This window comes from Mus caroli, chromosome X (genome assembly GCF_900094665.2).
Source record: "Mus caroli chromosome X, CAROLI_EIJ_v1.1, whole genome shotgun sequence".
NCBI lineage: Eukaryota > Metazoa > Chordata > Mammalia > Rodentia > Muridae > Mus > Mus caroli.
In genome coordinates, this window is record NC_034589.1 from 98809413 (window position 1) to 98831339 (window position 21927).

Consider the following 21927-nt stretch of genomic DNA (forward strand, 5'->3'; position numbering starts at 1 on the left):
TATCAGTGAGTGCATATCAAGTGACTTCTTTTGTGATTGGGTTACCTCACAAATTTACACAATGGAGTACTACCCAGCTATTAAAAACAATGAATTTACTAAATTCTTGGGCAAATGGATGTATCTTCTTGCTGCCCTTGAATTCACTAAGGACTAGAATAGTTGGTCAGTGAGCCACCAAGGACCTGCCTGTCTATACGTTTCCAACAGTGAGAATACAAATGTGTATCGCTCTGTTCAGATTTCTTTATGTGGATTATGAAAGTTGTGCAGCCAGTACTTTACCAAAAGAAAAACCTACAGTCCATCAGCAGCTCTTCTGTAGTGAAATTAAGATGGTAAGAAGGAAATAGATTCCATTCACAACAGCTTCAAAATATAAAATACTTAGGAATGAACTAACCATACAAAAAGACCTCTATAGCTTCTGGTTTGCATCTGCCCCCAGGAGCAGATTCTGTGCTCCAGCCCTTCCTGCCCCACTCATACCCAGGCCCAGAGAACACAGGACCTCCCACCCTGCTGGAGACATACCCTCCTTCCAGCTCACACCTACTCTTGGGAGCCTGTCCTTGCTCAAGCTCCCTTCCCCACCCAGTCCAAATCAAAGACAGTGTGAATCCAAAGAGTTCTGATATAGCCAAGCTCACAGATCAGGCTCTAGAGATCCAATCCCATACCAACAGACAGCCTGACCTAAGGATGCCCAACATAACCAAGTTCACAGGAGGGACATGCTCCAGTCAGAGACAGCATGGTCATTTAACACCAGAGATAACAAGATGGTGAGAGGCAAGGGCAAGAACATAAGCAACAGAAATCAAAGCCATCTGGCACCATTAGAACCCAGTTCTCCCATTACAGCAAGTTCTGGATACCCTAACACACCTGAAAAGCAAGATTTAGATAAAAAAAATCCCATCTCAAGAAGATGATAGAGGACTTAAAGAAGGACATGAACAACTCCCTTAAAGAAATACAGGAGAACACAGGTAAACATGTAGAAGCCCTTAAAGAGAAAACACATAAATAAATCCCTTTAAGGAATACAGAAAAACAAATCAAACAGGCAAAGGAATTGAACAAAACCATCCAGGATCTAAAGTGGAACTAGAAACAATAAAGAAATCACAAAGGGAGACATCCCTGGAGATAGAAAACCTAGGAAAGATATCAGGAGTTATAGACGCAAACATCACCAACAGAATACAAGAGACAGAAGAGAGAATCTCAGGTGCAGGAGATACCATAGAAAACATTGACACAACAGTCAAAGAAAATGCAAAAAGCTCCTAACCCCAAACTTCCAATAAATCCAGGACACAATGAGAAGACCAAACATAAGGGCAGTAGGTATAGAAGAGAGCAAAGATTCACAACTCAAAGGGCCAGTAAAAATCTTCAACAAAATTATAGAAGAAAACGTCCCTAATCTACAGAAAGAGATACCTGTGAACATACAAGAAGCCTCCAGAACCCCAAATTGATTGGACCAGAAAAGAAATTCCTCCTGTCAAATAATAATTAAAACACCAAATGTACAGAACAAAGAAAGAATATTAAAATCTGTAAGGGAAAAAGGTTAAGTAACATATAAAGGCAGACCTATCAAAATTATACCAGACTTCTCAAAAGAGACTCAAAAAGCCAGAAGATCTTAGGCAGATGTCATACAGACCCTAAGAGGACACAAATGCCAGCCCAGTCTACTATATCCAGCAAAACTATCAATTATCATAGGTGCTCCAGGACAAAATCAAATTTAAACAGTATCTTTCCACTAATCCAGGCCCTACCAAGGATAATGGAAGGAAAGCTCTAACACAAGGAGGGAAACTACAATCAAGAAAAGCAAGAAAGTAATCTCACAATAAACACAAAAGAAGAACCACATAAACATAATTTCACGTCTAACAACAAAAAGAACAGAAAGCAAAAATCATCGATCCTCAATGCCTCTCAACATCAATGGACTGAATTCCTCAATAAAAAGACATAGACTATAGACAAACAGACTAGATATGTAAACAGGACCCAGCATTTTGCTGCATACAGGATATACACCTCAGTAACAAAGACAGACACTAACTTAGAGTAAAAGGCTAGAAAAATATTTCCAAGGAAATGGTCCCAAGAAAGAAGGTGGAGTAGCCATTCTAATATGGAATAAAACAGACTTTCAACCAAAAATTACCAAAAAATATATGGGGAAGGACATTTCATATTTATCAATGGAAAAATCCACCAAGATGAACTCTCAGTTCTGAACATCTATGCCACAAATGCAAGGGCACCCACATTTGTAAAAGAAACATTACTAAATCTGAAAGCACACATCGCATCCCATACAATAATAGTGGGAGACTTCAATACCCCACTTTCATCAATGGACAGATCATGCAAACAGAAACTAAACAGAGAGAAACACAGGGAAAGCAACAGAGGTTATGAACCAAATAGATTTAACAGCTATCTACAGAACATTTCACCCCAAAACAAAAAGAGTATAACTTCTCAGGACCTCATTTTACCTTCTCTAAAACTGGCCATATAATGGACACAAAACAAACCTCAACAGATACAAGATTAAAGTTATCCCATGCATTCTGTCCTACCACCACAGAATAACACAACACAAACAACAGATTGCCCACATACACATGGAAGCTGAACAACTCTCTACTCAATGATAACATGGTCAGGGAAGAAATAAAGAAAGAAATTAAAGATGCTTTAGAATTTAATGAAAGTGAAGGCACAATATACCCAAACTTATGGGACACAATGAAAGCAGTGTTATGAGGAAAACTCATAGTTCTGAGTGCCTCAAAAACAAACAAACAAACAAACAAACAAAACAAAAAACAAAAACAAAAAAACAAAAAACACAAAAAACAAAAACTAGAGAGAGCATACACTAGCAGTTTGACAGTACACCTAAAAGCTCTAGAACAAAAGGAAGCAAATACACCCAGGAGGAGTAGACAGCAGGAAATAATCAAACTCAGGGCTGAAACCAACCAAGCAGAAACAAAGAGAACTATTCAAAGAATCAACCAAAACAGGATCTGGTTCTTCAAGAAAATCAACAAGACTGATAAACTCTTAGCCAAATTAATTACAGGGCACAGAGACAGTATCAAAATTAACAAAATCCGAAATGAAAAGGGAGACATAACAACAGAAACTGAGAAAATTTAAAAAATCATGAGGTCCTACTACAAATGTCTATACTCAACAAAATTGGAAAATCTAGATGAAATGGATGATTTACTTAACAGATATCAGGTACCAAAGATAAATCAGTATCAGATAAACCATCTAAACAGTCTCATAACTCCTCAGGAAATAAAAGCAGTCCAAGTCTCTCGACCAAGAAAATCCCAGGGCCAGATGGTTTTAGTGCAGAATTCTATCAGAACGTCAAATTAGACCTAATAACATACTTTTTAAACTATTCCACAAAATAGAAACAGAAGGAACACTACCCAATTCGTTCTAAACAGCCACAATTATGCTTATATTTAAACCACACAAATACCCAACACAGAAAAAGAACTTCAGACCAATTTCACTTATGAATATCGATGCAAAACTAATAAAATTCTCTCAAACTGAATCCTGGAAGACATCAAAACAATCATTCATCATGATCAAGTAGGCTTCATCCCAGAGATGCTAGGTTGGTTCAATACACAAAAATCCAACAAAGTAATCCACTATATATACAAACTCAAAGAAAAAAAAAATCACATGATCAATCCCTTAGATGGAGTAAAAGCATTTGACAAAATATAACACACATTCATGACAAAAGTCTTGAATCAGGAATTCAAGGCCCATACCTAAACATAATAAAAGCAATATACAGCAAACCAGTAGCTAACATCAAACTAAATAGAGAGATACTTGAAGCAATCCCACTAAAATCAGGGACTAGACAAGGCTGCCCACTTTCTCCCTATATATTCAATATAGTACTTGAAGTTCTAGTCAGAGCAATTAGACAACAAAAGAAAGGAGGTCAAAGAAATATAAATTGTAAAGGAAGAAGTCAAGATACACTATTTGCGGATGATATGATAGTATAAGCGACCCCAAAAATTCCACCAGAGAATTCCTACAGCTGATAAACAACTTGCAAAGTATCTGGATATAGAATTAACTCAAAGAAATAAGTAGCCTTCTTCCACTCAAAGGATAAATGGGCTGAGAAAGAAATTAGGAACATGACACCCTTAACAGTAGTAACAAATAATATAAAATATCTCGGTGTAACTCTAACCAAGCAAGTGAAAGATCTGTATGACAAGAACTTTAAGTCTCTGAAGAAAGAAATCTAAGAAGACATCAGAAGATGGAAAGCTCTCTCATGCTTGTGGATTGGCAGGATTAATATAGTAAAAATGGCTATCTTACTGAAAGCAATCTATAGAGTCAATAAAATCCCCATTAAAATCCCAACTCAATTCTTCACAGAGATAGAAAGAACAATTCTTGAATTCATATGGAATAACAAAAAACTCAGGATAGCAAAAACTATTGTCAACAATAAAATAATTTCTACGAGAATTACCATCCCTGACCTCAAACTGTACTACCAAATAATAATGAGAAAAAAACCACGTTATTGGTACAGAGACAGATAGGTAGATCAATGGAATAGAATTGAAGACCCCAAAATTAAACACAGATATGGTCACCTGATCTTTGACAAAGAAGCCAAAAACCATCCAGTGGGAAAAAAAGACAGCATTTTCAACAAATGGTGCTGGTTCAACTGGTGGTCAGCATGTAGAACAATGCAAATTGATCCATTCTTATTTCCTTGTACAAAGCTCACCTCCACATAAAACCAGATACACTGAGACTAATAGAAGAGAAAGTGGGAAAGAGCCTCGAACACATCATCAAAGGGGAAAATTTACTGAACAGAACACCAATGGCTCAGGCTCTAAGATTGACAATTGACAAATGGGACCTCATAAATTGAAAAGCTTCTGTAAGGCAAAGGACACTGTCAATAGTACAAAATGGCAATGTACAGATTGGGACAAGATCTTTACCAACCCTATGTCTGATAGAGGGCTAATATCCAAAATATACAAAGAACTCAAGAAGTTAGCCTTCACAAAAACAAATAACTCAAAACCTGGGATATAGAGCTAAACCGAGAGTTCTCAACAGAGGAATCTTGAATGGCTGAGAAGCACCAAAGAAATGTTTAAAGTCCTTTGTCATCAGATAAATGCAAACCAAAAGGACCCCGAGATTCTACCTCATACCAGTCAGAATGGCTAAAAACTCAGGAGATAGCAAATGCTAGCAAGGATGTGGAGTAAGAGAACACATGCTCTACCATGTTTATAGCAGCCTTATTCATAATAGCCAGAAGCTAGAAACAACCCAGATGCCCCTCAACAGAAGAATGGATACAGAAAATTTGGTACATTTACACAATGGAGTACTACTAAGCTATTAAAAACAATGACTTCATGAAACTCTTAGGCAAATGTATGGAACAAGAAAATATCCTGAGTGAGGTAACTCAGACAAAAAAGAACACACATGGTATGTACTCACTGATAAGTGGATATTAGACCAAAAGCTCAGAATACCCACAATATAAATAAATTACAGACCATATAAAGCTTAACAAGGAGGAAGACCAAGGTGTGGATGCTTCAATCCTACTTAGAAGGGAGAACAAAATTATCACAGCAAGTAGAGGTAGGGACCTCGGAGGGAGAGAGGACAGGGATGGGAAAGGGGGCAGATTCATTATGGGAAGAGACAGGACAGAAGTACTGAGGGTCAGGAATGAACAGAGAGGTGTGTAGCAATGGAGTATGGGGAACTGGTGGTAGCCACTAGAAAATCCTAGATGCCAGGAAAGCAAGAGCCTCCCAGGACCCAATTGGGCTGATATTAGCCAAGATACCCAACAGAGGGGAGATAGAACCGTTAGAGACCACCATTAGTAGAAAGGCACGGCCCCCAGCTGAGGGATGGGGCCACCCACCCATCCCAAAAAATTTAATCCAGATTTGTTCCTGTCTAAAGGAAATGCAGGGACAAAAAAATGTAGCAGAGACTGGAGGAAAGGCCATCCAGAGACCGCCCCACCTAGGCATTCATCCCATTTGGGACACCAAGACCTGACACTATTGCTGATGCCAATAAGCGCTTGTTGACAGGAGCCTGGTATAGCTGTTTCCTGAGAGGTGCTGCCAGCACCTGACATATACAGATGCAGATATTCACAGCCAAAGAATTGGACCCAATTGGGCCCCAGTGAGGGTAAGGACTGAAAGAGCAGAAGGGGATTGCAACCCCATAAGAAGAACAATTTCAACTAACCAGACCACCCAGAGCTCTCAGGGCCTAAACCACCAACCAAAGAGTACACATGGAGGGACCCATGGCTTCAGCTGCATATGTAGCAGAGGATGGCCTTATCTGGCATCAGTGGGAGGGGAGGCCCTTGGTCCTGTGGAGGCTCAATGCCCCAGTGTAGGGGAATTCCAGGGTGGTGAGTTGGGAGTGGGTAGGTGGAGAAGTTCCCTCATAGATGCAAAGGTGAGGGGGATGGGATGGGGGGTTGTGGAGGGGAAACCAGGAAGGGGGACAACATTTGAAATGTAAATAAGTAAAATCACCAATTAAAGTAAGGAAAAGAAGACCCCCTACAGCCAGGCATAGTGGTGAATGCCTTAAATGCCACAGAGGCCATGCAAATCTTTGAGTTTGAGGCCAGCCAGGTCTATGGACCAAGTTCCAGGACAGCCAGGGCTACACAATGAAACCCTGTCTCAAAAAAAAAAACAAACAACTAAAACAACAACAAACAAAACAAAAACAAAAGACCTCTACAAGGAAAACTTGAAGATGGATGGAACACCTATACTCATGGATTGATAGAATTGATTTTGTGAAAATGACTATGTCACTAAAAGCGATCTACAGATTCAGTGCAATCCCCCATGAAAATTCTAAAAATATTTTGCACACAACTAGAAAAAAAATCCTAGAATTCATATACATGCAAAAACACTGAGTAGCCAGTAAAATCCTTAGCAGGAAGAGTAATACTAGAGGCTTCAAAATACCTGCCCTTAAATTACACTAGAAATGTCTATACAGCTAGAATCATTTTTTTTTTTTACTTTTTGAAATTTATTTACTTACTTTACATCCAGATTGTAGCTTTCCCTCCCCCTCCCCCATCTCCTCCTAGTCTCCCTCTTCATTCAACCCCAACCCCTGCTCCCTTTCTCCTCAGAGAAGGGTTGTCCTTCCCATGGATATCAACCCACTTTGGCACATCAAGTTGCAGTAGGACTAGGTGCATCTTCTCCTATTGAGGCTAGACAAGGCAGCCCCATTAGGGGAAAGGTATCCAAAGACAGGCAACAGAATCAGAAACAGCCTCTGATCCAGTTGTTAGAAGTGAAGACTGTTTAAAGACCAAGCTGCAGATCTGCTACATTATGTGTAGGGGTCCTAGGTCCATCAAATGCATGCTCTTTGGTTGGTGGTTCAGTCTGTGTGAGCCCCTATGGACGTAAGTTGGTCAATTCTATAAGTTTTCTTGTGATGTCCTTGACCTTCTGTCTCCTCCAATCTTTCCTTCTCTCTTTCCATAAGATTCCCTGGGCTCCATCTAATGTTTGTCTGTTGGTCTCTGCATCTCTTTCACATCAGCTTCTGGGTGAAGCCTCTCAGAGGAAAGTTATGTTAGGCTCCTGTCTGCAAGTATAGGAGAATATTATTAATAGTGTCACGGGGTGGGCTCTCTCTCATGGCATAGGTCTCAAGTTGGGTCAGTCATTGGTTGGCCATTCCCTCAAAATCTGCTCCATCTTTATTCCTGTACATTTTGTGGGTAAAAGGTATTGTGGATGGGTTGATGTCCCCATCCCTCCATTAGATGCCTGGTTACTGGAGTTAGCTGTTTCAGGTTCCATGTCTGCTTTGGCTAAGAGCCTTAGGTAGGGTCACCCTCATAGGTTTCTGGGAGTTTCCCTTGTCCTAGTGTTCTCCACTAATCCCAGTTTTCCCAGTTCAATTTCCCTTTGTCCTCCCCACACTTGATTCTTCCTGTTCCCCTCCCAACTCCCTCTCCTACCCAGTTGCCATACTCCATCTACCACCAATGTCTATTTCATCTCTCCTTCTCAGTGAGATTCAAGCATCCTCTCTTAGGTCTCCCTTGTTACTTAGCTTCGTTGAGTGTATGGATTGTAGCATGGTTATCCTGCACTTTATGGCTAATATCCACTTGTAAGTGAGTATATACTATGTCTGTCTTTCTGAGTCTGGGTTACCTCATTCAGGATGATATTTCCTAATACCATCCATTTGCCTGCAAATTTCACGATATTCTTGTTTTAAAAGCTATGCACCCAAGGAGCTAAAGGGGTCTGCAACCCTATAGAAGGAACAATATGAACTAACCAGTACTCCCAGAGCTCGTGTCTCTAGCCGCTTATGTAGCAGAGGATGGCCTAGTTGGCCATCATTGGGAGGAGAGGCCCTTGGTCTTGCGAAGATCATATGCCCCAGTACAGGGGAATGCCAGGGCCAGGAAGCAGGAGTGGGTGGTTTGGGGAGCAGGGCAGGGGGAGTGTATAGGGTACTTTGGGGATAGCATTTGAAATGTAAATGAAAAAAATACCTAATAAAAATTTGTTTTTGAAAAAAAAGCTATGTAATACAATTGTTTAAATATACCACATTTTCTTTGCCCATTCTTTGCTTAAGGCACATCTAGGTTGCTTCCAGTTTCTGGCTATTACAAGTAATGCTGCTCCGAACATAGGTGAGCAAATGTCCTTGTGGTATGCTGGAGCATTTTGGGGGTATATGTGCAGGAGTGGTAACTGGGCCTTGAGGAAGAACTATTCTACATTTTCTGAGAAACCACCAAATTGATTTCCAAAGTGGTTGTACAAGTTTTTACTCCCATAAGCAATAGAGGAATATTTCCCTTGCTTCATATCCTCACCAGCGTGAGCTGGCATCTTTGATCCACTTGGACTTGAGTTTGTGCAGGATAATAAATATGGATCTATTTGCATTCTTCTACATACAGTTAGACCAATACCATTTGTTGAAGACACTTTCTTTTTTTCATTGTTTAGTTTTGTCCCCTCTGTCAGAAAATCTAGTGTCTCTAAGTGTGTGGGTTTATTCTATTCGATTTTATTAATCAACCTGTCTGTTTTTATGCGAGTACCATGTAATATTTATTACTATTGCTCTGTAGTACAGCTTTAAATCAGGGATGTTGATACCTCCAATTCTTTTATTGTACAAGATCGCTTTGGCTATGCTGGGTTTTTTGTTTGGTTGGGGTTTTTTGTTGTTGTTGTTTTTTATTTGTTCTGCTTTTGTTTTTGTGTCCCATATGAAGTTGAGTATTAGCCTTTCAAGGTCTGTAAATAACTGAGTTGGAATTTTGATGCAAATTGCATTGAATCTGTAGATTGCTTTTGGTAAGATTTCACTATGTTAATCCTACTGATCCATGAGCATGGGAGATCTTTCCATCTTCTAATATCTTCTTCAATTTACTTCTTCAAAGACTTGAAGAAATAAATATTTCAAGTTTTTGTTGTATAGGACTGGCACTCGCTTGGCCAGAGTTACGTCAGGATATTTTATATTCGTTGTGGTGATGGTGAAGGGTGTCGTTTCCCCAATTTCTTTCTCAGCCCATTTATAGTTTGTATAGTGTGGGGTTACTGATTTTTTTTTTTTTAGTTAATTGCTGTCATCAATTTTTGACAAAGATGTCAAGTACACATTGTAAAAGGATAGGTTCTTCAACGAGTGTTGCTGGGAAAGCTGGATAACTCCATGTAAAAGAATAAAAATAGATCCCCATATTTTTACCCTGTTAAAAAAATCAATTTAAAGTAGATCAAAGCATTAATGTAAGACATGAAAATTTGTAAGTGTTAGAGGAAAACACTTAGAATATACTCATAGGCATAGACAAGGACTTCCTGAAAAGGATTCCAATAGCACAGAAAATAATACCAAGAACTGACAGATGGGATTTCATGACATTAAAAATGTGTATAACAAAGGAAACAATCTCCAGAGTGAAGAAACAGTCTACAGAATGAGAGGAAAATATTTTCTAACTATGCATCAGACCAGAGATTAATATTTAGAATCTATAATGAACCTAGAAAATTAAACATCAAACTGCAAATCATGCTATCACTAAATGGGCCTGACAATTTAATACATAGTTCTTAAACCAAATAAAATTGTAGTAAACATTTAAATTCAGGTCCGGAGTTTCTACCCTTCCTTAAACCAATTAGTCCTCAAATAAAAGACACACTCATAGCCTTTATATTTACAATAAGCCTTAAGAAGCACAAGAGGTGGGCAGCTGCCTACCCTCCATGCTGTTAGAATCTATTTTCCTATCGATAACCCTGTGTTATTGCTATGCTTCATCTGGGCTGCTCTTCCCTCCAATCAAACATCCCTCAGGACCATACACTCTTTACTCTTAACCCATGGGCACTTCTCCTTCCTCCTCTCCTGCACCTTCTTGCTCCTCCTGGTCCTCCTCTCCCCTCAAGCCCTCAAAGTCTAAACCCCACCTATCTCCCTTCTGCCTAGCTATTGGCTGTCAGCATCTTTATTCACCAACCAGAATTAACTTGGGGGCAGGATCACAGAGATTATGTGCAGACTCCAAGTCTTGGGGGTCCGCACTTATCATTACAATAGATAGTAAAAGACAAAACCTCAACATACAATGATCAATCAGTATTTTCAAAAGTGTTCCAACATTTGAGAACTCCAGGGAAATGCAAATTAAATCACTTTGTGAGTCCATCTGACTCCAGTCAGAATGGTTATCATCAAAGAAGTAAATACCAACAAATGCTTGCAAGGATTCTGGGGAAACATCAATGGTTGGAATATAAGCCATTATGGAAATCAGAACAGAAATTCCTTAAAATGAAGAAATAGAAATCTGAGATGGGAATGTCTATCCTAGTTTCCTCAGGTCCAGGCTTGAATAAAATCTGTCTGCTCTACTAATCTATTTCTTGTGGTCTTCAGGAAAGCAACAGGTTTTGGCAACAGCTTTGGTGGGCTTCCATCAGGACAGGAACCCCAGAAGTTTAGTTGACACTGTCCTTCTGGGTTTCTGCAAATGACTGCTTAGTCAAAGTGACTGAAGAAGCTATCCATCAAGAGTCAGCATGATGGCTAAGCTCCTGAGGGAATCCTGGCATTTGTCATGACAAGTAGCTATCCCAGGATCTTCCTGTTTCTCTAGGCACAACACTACCTTCCGGCACTATGTCTCAGAGAGAGTGATTTTGTTGCTTTGTCTGTCTGTCTGTCTGTCTGAAGAACTTCTCAATCCTGGCTTGGGCCTCTGCTTGGAAGAATGATTACTTTTCCCTAATATACTCAGGCTTGAAACTTTGTGCACTGGTCTCTAGGTTTGCGGCTAAGAATTTTTCTCCACTTTGGAGACACTGCTACCATTTATACTCTCCCGGGTCACTAAGCACTGATTTCTATGAGGTAAGCCATCTCCATTGTCTACAGCATACACAGCCATTTTCTTGGGTTTGTGATTATCACTGTCATGGGAGAAAGACTCAGACAGCTAAAATTCCCAGGAAACTTGTGCTTTCATTTCAATTTGAGTCAATGTTTGGAAGATCTCTATAGTAATCTGGGTAAGTATGGGAATACTATCTGCCTTGTCCTCCTATGAACCAAGGTGAAATAGGAATTAATATATTCATTTTTGTGTGTTGTTTCTGCTCTTAGATTTTTAGTCTGTGCTTTTGAACCTATCTTACTGCACACTAAAATTACTATGTTTAGCACATCTCATTTAAACAAAGGAAGAGAATTATACCAGAATGAGAAAGATAAACATTACATTTACCTCATAGGAAATATTTACATTTTACAGTCTATCTATCAACTTATGCCTATATATGACATGAAAAATCAAAGGGAACATTTAAGGAAAAGGAGGGGCCAACAGGAAAAAAAAGGAGGTAGTAGGACAGAAGAGATACCAAATGTTTTCTCTTCCATGTAGAATCTAGTTATATATGCATATAGATTACATATGTATATATGCATATACAAGACATGAAAAGAGACATATTACTTGGACAAGAGGAAGTAGGCCAACAGGAGAGGCAAGGGAAAGGTGAAACAAGGAAACCTAGTGGAAAACTGAATATGAACAATGTATAAAGATATGTATGAATGAAATATCACACTTAAATTCAATACTTTGTATACTAACCAAAAATTAATGATCAAAAAGCCTAAAAAATACAACTAATATACAATTCAACATTACCACTCTTAGGTATATACCTGAAAAAAAATCTAAGTTGGCCTACCATAAACTTGTGCATTCATGTTAACTGTAGCATATTTCATAATAGTCAAAATGAATTAGTCTACATAACTATGAACAGATGAAATGATAAAGAAAATGTGGCCGGGCGTGGTGGCACACACCTTTGATCCCAGCACTTGGGAGGCAGAGGCAGGCAGATTTCTGAGTTCATGGACAGTCTGGTCTACAAAGTGAGTTCCGGGACAGCTAGGGCTACACAGAAAAACCCTGTCTCGAAAAACCAAAAAAAAAAAAAAAAAAAAAAAAAGAAGTAGGCTATGACCTGTATACTGAGAACAGTTGTGGAAGCGGACCTTACAGGTAAAGAAATACATACCAAAGAAGTCAGAATGGACCAATCAGTAATTATCGAATATTTGAAAACAGCTGATAAGTTAAAATGAAACAAAGCAAAAAAAAAACCTCAGTAAGTTGTTGCCTCATAAACATGAAAATCAAACAGCCATTGTTTTCAGTTCTCATGCATGAACCATTTCTCAGATTGTGATGACAACAAGTAGACTGTACAGGAAAACTAGTCACAGCCAGCTTAGTGGCTGGACTGAGAAGCCCCAAAGCCACACTTTCACCAAAAACAGTCCAGTCACTGGTGGTCTGCTGCTGCTCTGATCCACTACAGCTTTCTGAATCCCAGAGAAGCCATCGCATCTGAGAAGTGTGCCCAGGGAAACCATGGCATCTGAGAAGTGTGCCCAGGGAAACCATGGCATCTGAGAAGTGTGCCCAGGGAAACCATTGCATCTGAGAAGTGTGCCCAGGGAAACCATGGCATCTGAGAAGTGTGCCCAGGGAAACCATGGCATCTGAGAAGTGTGCCCAGGGAAACCATGGCATCTGAGANTCCTCTTCTCTCTCTCTCTCTCTCTCTCTCTCTCTCTCTCTCTCTCTCACACACACACACACACACACACACACACACATAATGGAGTTTTGTTTAACCATAAAAATTAATGAGATTCTGTAATTTGCAGGAAACAATTTCACAACTGGAGATCATCATTTAGGCAAAATAAACCAGACTCAGAAAGAAAATTAGCACATGTTTTCTCACCTATGACAACTCTAGAATTAGAAAAAAATAAGATAGTTACATAAGAATAGAAAAATCTACATGAAAGTAGAAGGTAGGTGCATGGGGAGGGAAGAAGGGATCTAAAGGGATCAAAAGGCAAGGGAAAAGGTGGTGATGGGAGGGAAATCAAATATCACACGTGTCATGTGTGTATCATATATATCATATATAGATAGGTAAATGACATAAAGGCAGAAGAGGGACTTTTGCAGGCAAGGAAGAGGACAAGGAAGAGGAAGAACAACAGAAGATAATGTAGGTGATTATATATTTATTATAGGTATGTATGAAGATTTTATAATTAAACTCATTTTGTATGCTAAGTAAGACATTTTAAAGAAAGAAAATGAAGGCACATTTTTGAAGAAAATGGGAAACAACTTGAATAGTCATTTTTTAATATTTGCTTTATTTTTTGAGATCATTGAAATCATACATCATTTACTTCTTTCCTTTCCTTCCTACAAACCTCCCCATACACCCTATACTTTGTTCTCTTTCAAATTCATAGTCTCCATTTTTTCATTAATTGTAGTTACATATAAATGTGTGCATGTGTATTCCTAAATACATAAATACAACCTGCTCAGTCTATATAGATATTTCCCAAATAAGACACGGAAAATGGTCAAGTACATAAAATATGTTCAACATGCTTACTCATTTAGGAAACACAAATCAAGGTACAGAATGATATCATGTAACACTACATCAAGGAAGGTTTTTTTTTTCTAATGGAAAAAGATATCAATATTGTTAGGAGAAATGTAGATGTTCAGCCATGATGAAAAATAGTTCACAGATTCCTCAAAAAGTTACCATACAGTTCAATCATTCTCATCCTTCTCTCTGGTATATAAAGAATTATTTCCATATAAATGTTCACAGTAGCACTGTTTGGAACAGAAGAAAAGGTGAAGCATCCCAACTGTCCTTGAACAGATGTATAGACAAACTCTGGCAAAGACACAGAATAGAATATCAGTAATCTATCAAAGAAATAGTATACTGTTAGATGCTGCAATGTAGTTGGATCTCACAAACATAATGCTAATTAAAAGAATCCAGATTCACACAAGTACAGACACACAGACAAACAGACAAACAAACACACACATTATAGAATAGGCAAATACAGAGCTAGAATATAGATGAGTGGTTGACAGGGACTAGAGGTGAAGGGAACAAGATGTTTACTTCTTTCTTTAATATAATATTTTTATTAACTTTTTGAGAATTTCACACATGCATATAATGTGTTTTGACCAATTTACTCCTCGTACTTTTCCTTAACTCGTCCCAGATACATCCTCACCATTCCCAACTTATTATCATTTTATTAAATAACCCACTGACTTTAATTTGTGCTATCTATACCCTCATTGGTGTGATGAGAATACCCCCTGGGTTGATGGACTACTGGGATGGTGCCATACCCATTGGCCCTTCCTCTCCTAGAAGGAGAATTATTTTTTAACATCTATGTGGTTTTCTTTTGGTGGAAGCAATAATGATTTGGTGTTTATACTGAAGTAATGTACTAAATGACTAAATACTTTACAATGGCTGTCTTTTGTCATAATACATTTACCTTAATGAAGTAGATATTATTACTTTCTTTCTCATTAAAAATGTAAGCTTGTTTTTTGAGGGAGGTAAAATACTTTATATTCTTATTAATATAGTAACTTGACATCTACCACACTTTTATACTGTGTTGTAAACTACAGTTCATGCTTTCCAGTCATCAGAATATTTAAATGTCATAATAGCAATGCTTTGTGTACAGTAAATACTGAGCAAGTATTTGTGGTATGAATAAATAATCACACTAGTAAGAATGAAAACATGCACATGAAAGCAACTGAAGTTGGAAGTGATTAGACGACCTATCCTAGGTCTCCTGGCTTGTAAAAGCAGAATTAGTCTAAAGAAATTACAGCCCAACTAATATATCTACAACATAATTCCTGCACCTTAAGGACCAGATATCATTGCAGAAGATGGGGTAGAAAGTTAGGGAGAGCCAGAGACAGGAAGTTTGTGAGATTGCATTGTCTAGAAACACTAGAGAGGCTACAACTATGCAGGCAACAAAACTGCCTAAAGAAGACCTGAACAAGGATGACAACAATAGATGTGCTAATATGGAAGGTGGAAATCTCATGATGCCTCAACCCCAGACAAAGAACTACATTGCAACTAAGGGATGCTGAGAGCGAAGTAGTCTTCCCTAGGAAGGGCTCACCAATTAGGTTATCCAATAGCAAATGGTCAGCCCTATAAACATACACATGCAACTACATGATACAGTCTGATCAGGCTGTACTTCTTTATTTACAAATGAGAGTGTGGCTGTGTAAATATTACAATAATTAAAGAAAAAAGGCCAGATGTCTCTGAACAGAAGAATGGAATACAAAAAATGTGGTACATTTACACAATGGAGTACTGCTTAGCTATTAAAAACAATGAATTTATGGAATTCCTAGGCAAATGGATGGATCTAGAGGATATCATCCTGAGTGAGGTAACCCAATCACAAAAGAACACACATGATAGGCACTCACTGATGAGTGAATATTAGCCCAGAAATTTAGAATACCCAAGATACAATTTGCAAAACATATGAAACTCAAGAAGAAGGAAGACCAAAGTGAAGATACTTCGTTCCTTCTTAGAATGGGGAACAAAATACCCATGGATGGAGTTACAGAGACAAAGTTTGGAGTAGAGCCTTAAGGAATGGCCATTCAGAGACTGCCCCACTTGGGGATCCACCCCATAAACAACCACCAAACCCAGACACTAGGCAGATGCCAAGAGCCTGCTGATAGGAGCCTGATATAGCCATCTCCTGCAAGGCTCTGCCAGTGCCTGGCAAATACAGAAGCGGATGCTCACAGTCATCCATTGGACGGAGCACAAGGTCTCCAATGAAGGAGCCAGAGAAATACCCAGGGAGCTGAAGGGGACTTAAGTCCCATAGAAGGAACATCAATATGAACTAACCAGTACTCTCAGAGCTCCTTGGAACTATACCACCAATCAAAGTAAACACATGGCTTAGTCGGTCATCAATGGGAGGAGAGACCCTTGGTCCTGTGAGGGCTCTATGCCCCAGTATAGGAGAATGGCAGGATCAGGAATGTGAGTAGGTAGGTTGGGGAGCAGGGGGAGGGGGAGGGGAAAGGGGATTTTCGGAGGGGAAACTAGGAAAGGGGATAACATTTGAAATGTAAATAAAGAAAGTATCTATTTAAAAAAAGAAAAAGAAAAAAGAAAAAAACCACAAATTTGAGACAGAGTAAAGGAATACATGGGAGGTGTTGGAGGGAGGAAAGGGAAAGAGGAAATGGTGTGATTATTTTGTAATTAAAAATATTATAAAAATATAAGTACAAAAGTATCACCTTTAGTATCAGCCTGATATTATAGCCTGATATTCTGTAGAGATGAGGTTCTCTTTAGAAAGAAGTTAGCTCTTTAATATTACCTTTTAAGTCATAGCAAAACCCTAATTTATTGCTTTTGTTACATTGATAAAGGCATGGCTTTGCTATCAGGCAGGCTTCACTTCTGATGCTCAGTGCTATACTAAATGTAATATTAGAAAATTGGCTTCAACATTTCTGAAATCCAGGTTGCACATTTGTTCAAAGATTTTACAAAGAGGGCCAGCAAGAGGGCTAAATGTGTAAGGGCATTGGCCACCAGGTCTCAGGGTCTTTGAGTTCAATCCCCAGAACTCTAATGATAGAAGGAAATAACCAATTCCTATGTTTCCATTGACTTCCACAAAATGTAGAGGCACATCCCTCCAAATACCACACAAACACACACAAACACACACGTAAAACTTTAGAAAACATTTAAGATTGTAACGTGAAGATGGCATCATAGAATGCGAGAGCTAGAAACAGAAGTCAAGGCCACTTATTTCACTGATTTTTTTTTTTTTTTTGAGAAGGGTTCTGCCTATAGTAAAGAGGGTTGTTTTGAACTCCTAGGCTCAAGTGACCCTTCTGTCTCAGATTCTCAAGTGTTGAGACTATAGGTTTATGTAACTTTATTGGGCTTAGCTTAGTTTAAAACATTGCTAATATTGATACAAAAATGTTTAAAACAAAACACTGTCTGAGCCAAATAAAATATATTTTCAGGTTATACCAGTCCTGTGGGTCACCAGTTTTGACCTCTGTAGTAGTTGAGAGGAAGCAGCCTGTTATAATATCTTGAACAGAAGGTCCACATTGCCTGTGTTACCATCTAAGTTTAACAATTTACCAGCTCTATAATCTCAGATAAACTACGTAATCAGTTCATTCCTCTCAACTGGGCATAAGAAACCCTAAGCTTTCTAGCAGCTTTCAGTACGGCATGACTAAGAACCTATAGAAAGCTAATTATATGCACTGATTTTTTTCTGAAGGGGGAAGTGGGATGTGAGACAGGGTTTTATGTAGCCTAGCCTGGCTTCAGCCTTTCTATGTAGCTGAGACTCCAGATCCTACTGGGACAACAAATGTGTACAACCATACCTGATACTTGGTCTTACCTCCGTTTGTTGACTCACTTTACATATCTGGATAGTGGGGGTAATAATGGTACCTACCTTATAGAGCTCTGAGGATTAGCGAGGTGATATATATATAGACTGTTAATAAAATTGCAGTCATGAGGACACTTTTTTTCTAGCACAAAATAACCACTATATAAGGATTAACTATCATCGTTACTGATTTTTAACATGATTTCGTGCTGAACTCATATATGTTAGTACTAAAGGACTTTAAAAGAAGGCTTGATAGTATTTACAATGTAGCATTGTTCCTGGAAGTAATGTACAAACCATCACAATGGAGCTGAACTTTTGATCCCTTAGTTAATCATTCAAAAAAGACAAAGTGGTAAGGTCTGAGAACAGGAAGATTTTCCCGTCAAGGGAATGCACCTTATAGCAGACAGAGAAGAAGAACAGGAGAACAGCCCAAATGCCTACCCATGAAGGCAACAAACCAAACTTATTGCTAAAAGCCTCTTCTGTATTTCCCATAACGTCCTTAAGAAGAAGGGCAGAAAAAAAAGCCACACCTTGATCTATAGAGTTGACTAGAAGGAATTCTTATATCGGAAAAAACACATTCACTTTACTTGACCCAAGTTTGTGTAGGGATAGAGTATAATATTTTTTCAAATATGTAAGAGAAAGGGGTTATAAGTGTAGTTGGCTCCTGGGACTGAATAGTAGCACCCACACAGTAATATTTGAGGTGAGAGTTATGATATGAGGAAATAAATGAAGCATAGGAAAGCAGCTTTGAGGGGATGTTTGATGAACTCCAGTGGGGTGGCAATGAGTACTCCACTTTGAATGAACAGGGAGACTGCAGGCCACAAGTATAAGGGGCTGGTAATGGGATTTCAATATTGAAGTGATAATAGGTCTTAATAGGATCTCACGTGAAAAGATATTGGGATTCTTTAATGGACCATGAGAAATTTCTGTTGAGAGGAGACAGCATAAGTCATGAAAACTAATTTGAGTTTATGAGAATGTTAGAAGGCCATATGTAATAGAGAGAGGACTGGAAACATGAAAATCTAAGTGTATGTGGGTAAATACAAGAAAAAGATCTTGGTTTTTGTGCTGTGAAAGACTGGAGAATTCTGAGTTTGAAAGCACAAGGTATATGATAGGAACCAGGTTGTAAATAAGGAGAGACTAGAGTAATCCCTGGTGTGGTAGGACAGGGCATAAGGAAAGTCCAGCATCACTAAAGGGGTGGTCTAGGAAGAGAAAACAACAAAAGTATATTCCCACAGGAAAGGGCCAAAGCGACAAACTTCAGTAAGAAAGAACTGGATTTCCCAGGCTTGAGAAAGCAGGGGGCAAGTGCATTCTGAGAGGAAACAATGACAAGCACCAGAGACTGATAGCGTTAGAATGTGGTGGGGACAGTGGGAAAACACTGGAGGGGGTGAAGAATGTTTCTCAGTAAAGATAGTTAAAGATTAGACAAGTAGTGGCTCTTCTGTGGGATATGGTAAAGATTGTGGGGACTCTTTTGAGTGTAAAGAAAACATTTGAGTATGCATTTATTGTGGATGGGACATGATCATACTATGACAAACTGGGGTCACTAATGAGATGTGTCAGAAAATAACATAGGCCTTCTAATGAGAAGTTGAATGCTTTACAAAGTGGAAGGGAAGAGGCTGTACCCAGTGTGGTACACTGCGGAGCTCTAATATGAGAAGAGAGTGTTGTATAGAACCCCCACACCACAAAAGGAGCTCTGAAAATGAGGAAAACGCACAGGGAAAGAAGGGGGGAAAGCTTATTACCATTGTGTGAAACGTGAAGTAGAACAGACTGAGGAGTCATAAGAAGCACTCCTCTCTCTCTCTCTCTCTCTCTCTCTCTCTCTCTCTCTCTCTCTCTCTCTGTGTGTGTGTGGTGTATGTTGCATGTGTGAACACACATGCGTGCTCTCTTAGATCTCAGAGAAAGAATGGACGGAGGGCTTAGCCCTGTGTAAAAAGTGAGAACAGAAATGTTCTGATGTGAGAGGTTCAGAAGTGGGTGGGGAGATGTGAAACCTCTCAGCTTGTGTTTGAAGATTGCAGAGAGAAGGTATGGATCTCAATGTGGAGAAAAGGTGAGCTAATAGAAGAGGACAGGAATTATTTTGGGATCCCTTATAGGGAATCCCCAGCATGGAAGGAATCATAGTAGGAGGGGGAAATGGTGGGGCCCTTAGTTGGATGCTTTGGTGGAGCAGGCACTTTAAGGGCGTGCTTCCTCAATTGGTAGGGTGGGCTCAGAAGGTGGTTGCCAGGCAGTACAGCTTAAGTGGTTACCCTGTACTGGGAAGGGGGTCCTGGTAGAAAGAGTCAGGGAATTATCGAGGGTAGGGGCAAGGAAGTAAGAAAACCCAGAGGAGAGGAGATGGCGACGTGGTGGTACCCTCGTGGGACGGCGCATGAGAGATATTGTGAGAAGCCCAAGATTGGAAACTGGGAGTTTTTCAGGGCGCAAAGGGAAAAGCCGCAGGGTGAGGGCTGAGCTCACTGGGGACATCGGCATGAAGGATAGGGCAGAAGATTGTGCTGGAGCATAATTTCCCCAGTTTATGTGGCCAGCCCCACTTACCCAGGCAGAGTTCAAAGACGTAGGCATAGTAGGACCAGAGAACGACGAGGACAATAATGAGCACTGGCACCCAGGACAGTACCCGGCGGCAGCACCGCAACCCCCCAGACAGAGCCATCTTCCAGCCCCGCCGCATCTTCGGCTCGAAGATCGACCGAGCAGGCCTGCTGGCGCCGGCCGGGATCTGCTTGGGCGGCGGCTGGGAGGCGGGAAGGCGCGCTGTGCGGCGCTCCACTGCTTAGCCTGGCGGGAACCGTCCTCGAGTCGCTGCCACCTGTGGGGCTGCACTGCCCAGCGCGTCCCGTCTGGCACCGCTGGCGTGAGTCACAGCTTCAGGAACCGGCTGAGGTGGGGCAGAAGGTGATTGCCTAGCAGTCCAGGCCGCAGGACTCAGAGGGACTACGGCCCCTCCCCCTTTCCACCTCTCGCCCCCTACCCCCAACCCCCAACCCCCAACCACTTCCTCTGAGCCTGCTGGGCTGGGCCTCCGCCAAATGTAAAACCCAAGAAATGTGGGTCCGCCCATCTGCCTTTACTGCACTGCATCCACCTTCTCTTCAGTTCTGGTTTCTCCCCTCTTCCTTCCCCTGTATCTCCTTTTCTCTGCTGTCCCAAGACACACAAGTACAAAAAGGCACTGTGCAAAAGATGCACACAGCACAGTAGTACCTCATGAATTAAAGGTCTTCCATCTCCATCCTCCCACTGCTACTTGAACAGTATGCTTAACACTTAGTGCTGCAGTCTCTTTTGGGGTATGTCCCTTGACAGGGCACTCCTTCCACCCTCTCTGTACCCCCTGTAGAATTAGCTTAGTGTATTTTCAGAATAAATACAATGGTGCAGAAATCAAGGGAAGGCCATAATGATTCTGGGCTCAGGGAACTCTCTAAAGGTTTAAGCTTTATTAATAAAAGCATTTTTTTTTTCAGCAGGGCCTGGTGGCGCACGCCTTTAGTCCCAGCACTCAGGAGACAGAGGCAGGCGGATTTCTGAGTTTGAGGCCAGCCTGGTCTACAGAGTGAGGACAGCCAGGGCTACACAGAGAAACCCTGTCTCGAAAAACCAAAAGAAAAAAAAAAAGCATTTTTTAGGCAGAAGAGGATTGATGACCTTTCAGACCAGAAACGTGTTTGAAAAGGCATGACATGACAATTTCTAAAGTGTTCCAAGACCAGCTGCTGTACCTTGAAGAGAGTTTATGTGAAGAGGGTGGGAGTGAGGACTGAAAATACACGGGCTGGAGCAAGGATGTGAATGCTCTTG

At 40.1% G+C, this 21927-nt stretch overlaps 1 protein-coding gene across 1 annotated transcript in view; it reads right to left on the reverse strand.

The window, feature by feature from the left end:
* Zdhhc15 (zinc finger DHHC-type containing 15) overlaps positions 1–21062 on the reverse strand; it is a 117627-nt gene extending 96565 nt beyond the window's left edge. Inside the window, exon 1 of the mRNA XM_021153468.1 lies at positions 20662–21062. Coding sequence (XP_021009127.1) covers positions 20662–20797 — 136 coding nt within the window. The 5' untranslated portion in view covers positions 20798–21062. The remainder of the gene's footprint in view (positions 1–20661) is intronic.
* Positions 21063–21927: the final 865 nt, after the last annotated feature.